Consider the following 6,000-nt stretch of genomic DNA (forward strand, 5'->3'; position numbering starts at 1 on the left):
ATTGCAGTATATATAAATTTGATGAAAATATGTTTTTAATAAATTGTTACCTTTTTTTCAGATCCAAAAGACAAAAAGCAGAAAGAGCACGACATGCTTTGCGGCAAACCAAAGACTTCTTTCCCCGTAAGTGTTTTTTCACAAATTAAACACAATTATTACTAAATGCATCCCTAGTGCCTCCTACAATGAGGAATAACCGATATTTTTACCTATATGATTAAATTTAATATGATTTTTCTCCCTTCTAATTACATTCCTAAAAGTGAACAACATGTTTTCTTTTCTTTTTTTTCCTTAACATTTTATATTATTCCTTAATATTTATATACACAACGTTAGTGGAAGTGACAAATTTTTCATTTAAGAGCCCTACTTTCATAAAAACAGAAAGGTGTCTGCCATCTATTTAAAGCCAGAACTTATGTTATTAGAAGCTTAAGGTTTCCATAGTTTAATCTTTAAAAATGTTAGCCCCTGAACAAAACATGGAAATTTATACTTTTAAGATTCAGTTTTTGTTACTTTTTTTTTTTAGAAAATCAAGCAAATCAATGTAGCTTTAATATTGAAATTTTTTATTTTTGCAAAATTTTCAAGTCAAAATCTTCAAGTTATTTTTCTTTAACTATTAAACACTTTTTTTTATTGTTGCAAAAAATATTTCACAAAATTTTAAGGGCCAAAACTAAAGATCCTCTGAAATTTTTAAAGAGACACATCAATTTACAAGTGGAAATATTTTTTGTGGAACAAGTGAATAAGTGCCGTGTTTTACTCGTTTCACAAAAAGTATTGCCACTTGTCAATTGATGTGTTTTTTCTCAAAATTTCAGACCATCTGCAGTTTTGAAACCCTAAAACTTTGAGAGAAAAATTATTTTTGCAAAAATAAAAATAACATGTGTAACAGTTTTACATAAAGAAGATATACTGAAAATTTCAGGAAAAACAAAAATGTCAAGTATCCAATCCTGCCAGACTCTTAAAAATATTATTTTCAGAAACATAAGCTTTGCAGGTAGTTAAATACTTTAAAGCTTTATTTCAAAGTTTGTCTCCTAAATGCACTTGTATCGTAAAAGTTGAAGGATTTACCTATCGTATTTTACTTCTTTAAGTTTATATTTGTCAATTTATTAAAGAGTCACATAGGTTTTTTAAAAATTAATTTGCTTAAATATTAAAGTCCATTTATACTGCACTTATATAAAAGAAAATATATGCAAGTAAAAATGATTTTAAAAAGATAACTTTTTTTGATCTAAGACATAAGATAACTTTTAATGCCCTGGATAACTTTTTTTGATCTAAGTAAAAGCAAAATAGCAGGCAGCATATGCACTTTTTGAGGAAACTTTTTTCCTAGTGGTAGGGAAATAAATATTACATTGATAACTGCAATTGGAAATTTTTCAAATTTTGTCTACTCTTAAAACTTAAATCAATTAGATACAGTTGTGGTCAGAATGTCATTTGAATTAAAATTCATGTAGTCAAGAATGGAATATCAAAGCATAAATTTTGCCACATCTTTAAACAAAAATCTTCCTGTATAACCCAGAGTTGGTAGATATATGCTTCTTTGAAAAAAAAATTTCGTATAAATTGTTTGTACTATTTTTCATAGTTTTGTAAATGTGCAGTTTTTTTTTTAATATTTTAGGTTTTATGCTGACAAAAAAATTTGATGAAAGCATAAACTTAATGTTTGAGATCCTCCAATATCCACTTCTTAATAAACAGGTAAATTGGTCTTCCAAAAAAATTCTTCTGTATTAATTTGAAAAGGTTTTTGTTTCATCTCTTTTTTTATTTAGTTCCTACTAACTTTATTAATCTAAGTATAATTTGATTATTATTCTAGAGTAGTGTAAGTCAGAAATATGTTAGTGTGGCTTCAAATAGATTTTTTATTGCCATAAAAAAATCGATGCTTTATTACTTATCAGAGATGATTATGCTCCGGAAAAATCTGGATTTTTTGCTAGTTGTGATACGGAAATCCAAATTCCAAAAATTTCAATAAATCATTGATCGCATTTAGGTATAAAAGTTCTTGTATATTTTATTTAAATATATTAGAACTACAATTTTTACTTGGCATCTCTCTCATTTGTAAATATTTTTTCTGGTTGAATAATTAACATGATTATCAACAAATGTTAACTTATACATAATTATTAATTTAAATTATGCTGCAAATAATTTATTTCATATTGGAAAATATCAATGATTTAAATTTATAAAGACATTAATTTTTTTAAATGCATCATTACTGATTTTACTCAAGAAATTTTCGGGATTTTTGAGTTGGAATCACAATTACCCCTCCTTTATGGAAAAAACTATCTGAATCTATGTTCTTCATATGGAATGCAAATTTGTAAATAATTTATGAAACGGTATTATTGAAAACTCTAAAACCATACATTAAACTGAAAAGCTAATTATGAAATTCAAAATTAATACATTTCTCTTTATTATTCTTTATTTCTCTTCTCAGAATTTTACATTAATATATTTTATTTTATTACCGATATTGAACAGCTGACCCAATTTTGCATTTACGACTACTAATGTTCGACTCCGTAACCTTGTAATTTTGAACCCAATCCAGAAAGCAAGGGTACTTCTGAATCAGTAAACCCAGAGGTATTGATTTGTTATGAGAACTTGAAGGACTTTATGACCCTGGGGGGATTTAACGTGCACCAGTCATCATTTAATACACAGGGATTCGACTCCCGTTCTCACAAATACGAGTGCAACGCCCCATCAACCAGGCCATTCTGGCTTACACATTAATGTAATTAGGAAAACATATCTTCAGAACCTAAACTCATAAAAAATATTAGCATTTACGGTTAATGCCATTTGATAATGAAATTTATGCCTTAAAGCGATCAGGGTCAACTTGTGATAGTCAAGTTTTTAATGTTATAAATAAATTTTCTGGTTAATTGTCACTTCAGTATGTAATTTTTTTTAATATCAGTTGCTATTAGCTCCTTGTAATTTTGGTTTAAAGAAACATGTTTCAAGTGTAACTATAAACTAAGCAAACATGTGGTTTCCACTAGTTTTCCAAATACTACTTTGTTGAAGTTTCCAGTACGTGCCATTTAATTTTTCACCTGAACTACATGCAACAAACTCTTAGTGAAACTCGTTTTTAATTAAACTGAGCTATATGTTAGCATACAGTTGTCATTAAAACTCTGAGGTTGTCTTTGAAATAATTAAACACAAGTGATCTGTAGTTTAAATTGATACAGCGCAGGATGGTAATGCTACAAAAATGTCTTTTCTTCCACTACTTATGACAAACAGTTTTAAAAATTTTACAATTTTAAAGAATTGGGATTAACTATTCTATTCATATCAATTTTCCAAATTTCAAGATCCTAACACAAAATGTTCTAGAGTAGTGAGAGAGGCACATACCTTCAAATTCTTTCTTTTATTATTTTAGTTGTCTACATTTTCCTAACTTGTTACTGTTTTTCTTTGATCTATCCATAATGAAACTCTAATAAACGTTTTCATGAAACATTGATTTAATTAAGCACTTTCATTTTATTTGTTTGTAATTGTAATGTGTATACCAGTAGTCTGAACTAATGTACTAATAGCAACAAAACTACTATATTCGCTACTTTTGTTTTAGTAATTTGTAGCGTAATGAGCTATGTTGAAAATAAAACAGTATGTTGTGATTCTTGCCAACTACTTGTTAACAGTAGTTCAGTGAAGAAACGAAGTTCAAATGCAAATAATTTTTAAAATCTGATTGGTGCAAATCAATCAGCTTGTGCAGTGACAGAATGATTTCAAAATGAGAATTATGCACTTGACTTTAATCTAACCATCATGTAGAATGATTAGCATTTAATCTAGCCATTGTGAATAACAGCTAATTTCTTACTTTACCTATAGTATATATCTATACGTATGTGCACCCATAACCAAATTAAATGAATATGTGAGTATTATTTTAATTAGAGATGAACTTTGCTATTTAATTTTGGCTATAGCTTTACCTCTTTGAGAAAGTTAAATGTTTAAAACACTGGAAAAAATCACAAGTATTTGATTAGTTTCTAGCATTTCTTAAATTAAATAATCCTATCAAGAACAGTATAAAAAGTAAAAAATAAAAAATTCGTCAAAAAGAGTTTTGAATAATTGATTGACTTGTTTTAACATCTCTTCTCGTTTATATTATTCAATTTATTATTCTAAGCCATTATTTATAAATTGTATAGATTGCTTGTAGTCTGCCACTGTTTTAATAAGTGTAAATTGATTCCTTCAGTAAAATTTATCTCTTAAAAATAGTTAAGTAATGACTATATTTCAAAAGTAGTTTGTAACGAAATATAGAAAAATATTCATGGTTAACTACAAAAAAAAGTAATTTTTCAAACCACTAGTGTATATTATGAAAAAATGTTACAGATATCTTATGTGATGCTGGATATTTTGGCCACTGAACTATTTCCGGAGCTTTTAGAAATGCACAGAACTGAATCAAGAACCTCTTTTGTTCAATAGTTGCAACTGATGTGTCAACATTCCTAACTGACTAGTCTTTTATATTTATCATGTATATAAGGTGAAATTTGTTGTCTCGACTCTATTAAATTTATTCTTTCACATTATATTTCGTCTCTTTTTCTTATTGTCTGAAAAGAATTTGAATGCATCGTTGTTAGACTCTTTTAGAGCCCTTGATTATTTTCCATCTGTGGTGCCTTGTTGGAAAAATACAATTTTTTTCCAGTATTAATGAATTTTTTTCCTTTTTAAATTTTATTCCTTAATATGAACAGCTTAACGTTTTTTTTTTCCTTAAAAATTTTATATCTTTGTTTAATTGTATAAACACAACATTAATGATCCTAAATAATCATCTAAAAATCATAAATGCTTAAAAAAATCCTACTTAATTTTTTATAGATTTTGATATTTTTTGTGGAAATCCCAAGGTAATTTTCAAATTTTTAGTGATAAATGAATTTTTTGAAACTTGAAATATTTAAAATTTTAGAAAAAAATCGCTTGAATATCACCAGCACGTATCCCTTGAAGTGCTGAAAATAGCTCGTCCCACACTCATATCAGCTCCGAATGTGCCATGAAATAACTTATTTGATAATAGATTTAAGGACAACTTAATCTTCCACTGTTTTTATTCCTTTCAAAACATACTAAGCATAATTATGATTTTTATGCCTTTGTTACCATTGAAGATACAAATTTGATTGTCTCATTAAATCACCCCAATAAAAGCTTAAAATTCACTTTTATTTATACAGTTTAATGTATTACTATTTGATTTATTAAATTCACTCAATTCATGCAATAACCATATATGGCAACGTTACTTTTAAAAAGTAACGAGTAAAAGTACAAGTATTTTTAAGAAAAGTAACGAGTAAAAAGTTCTTATTTTAAAAAGTAACGAATAAAAAGTACAAGTACTAAACAAAAAAAGTAACGATTTAAAAGTACATTTCTAGGAAATCGAAATATCAAAGTAACCTAAAATTTTATTGAATAATATTCTTATGCTCTTTAATGTTTTTGCAAAATTGTTGTTATTTATTTAATTATTTTTAATTTCGAAAGTTATGGACATTAATTTATTTTTAAATTCGGAAGAATATTATAATATAATTTTATAATATAAACGTATAATATAATTTCAAAATCAAATATAATTTTAATATCAAACTTTTTATGGATTTGCACGAAAAAGAAATTTTCAAGGTCAAGGTATTTAAACACGAAGTTAGCTGTGAATGCATATATATTGCACATTAATTTTATAAATTAAAAAAACATAAGCATTTCTTTTTAATTTAAATTTTTTTTTTTGGAAAGCTTACCGAGTTTTAGAAAAAAGTAACGATTTAATTCGACATTTCCGTTACAAATACTTGTACTTTTTCCCTAAAAAAGTAACGAAAGTACAAGTAAAAGTACTAAATTTAA

The 6,000-nt window shown here is 26.5% G+C and overlaps 1 protein-coding gene across 2 annotated transcripts in view; it reads left to right on the top strand.

Annotated features, from left to right (window-relative positions):
* Positions 1-4,664, top strand: part of LOC107445409 (sorting nexin-14) — a 59,768-nt gene extending 55,104 nt beyond the window's left edge. For both annotated transcript variants that reach the window (XM_087149755.1, XM_087149756.1), the window contains exons 27-29: positions 62-126; positions 1,667-1,746; positions 4,462-4,664. In XM_087149755.1, the coding sequence (XP_087005881.1) occupies positions 62-126; positions 1,667-1,746; positions 4,462-4,557 (241 nt within the window). In that variant the 3' untranslated portion in view covers positions 4,558-4,664. The remainder of the gene's footprint in view (positions 1-61; positions 127-1,666; positions 1,747-4,461) is intronic.
* Positions 4,665-6,000: the final 1,336 nt, after the last annotated feature.

The sequence above is a fragment of the Parasteatoda tepidariorum genome, chromosome 8 (genome assembly GCF_982258835.1).
Source record: "Parasteatoda tepidariorum strain Cologne lab strain chromosome 8, Ptep-v5.0, whole genome shotgun sequence".
NCBI classification, from domain to species: domain Eukaryota; kingdom Metazoa; phylum Arthropoda; class Arachnida; order Araneae; family Theridiidae; genus Parasteatoda; species Parasteatoda tepidariorum.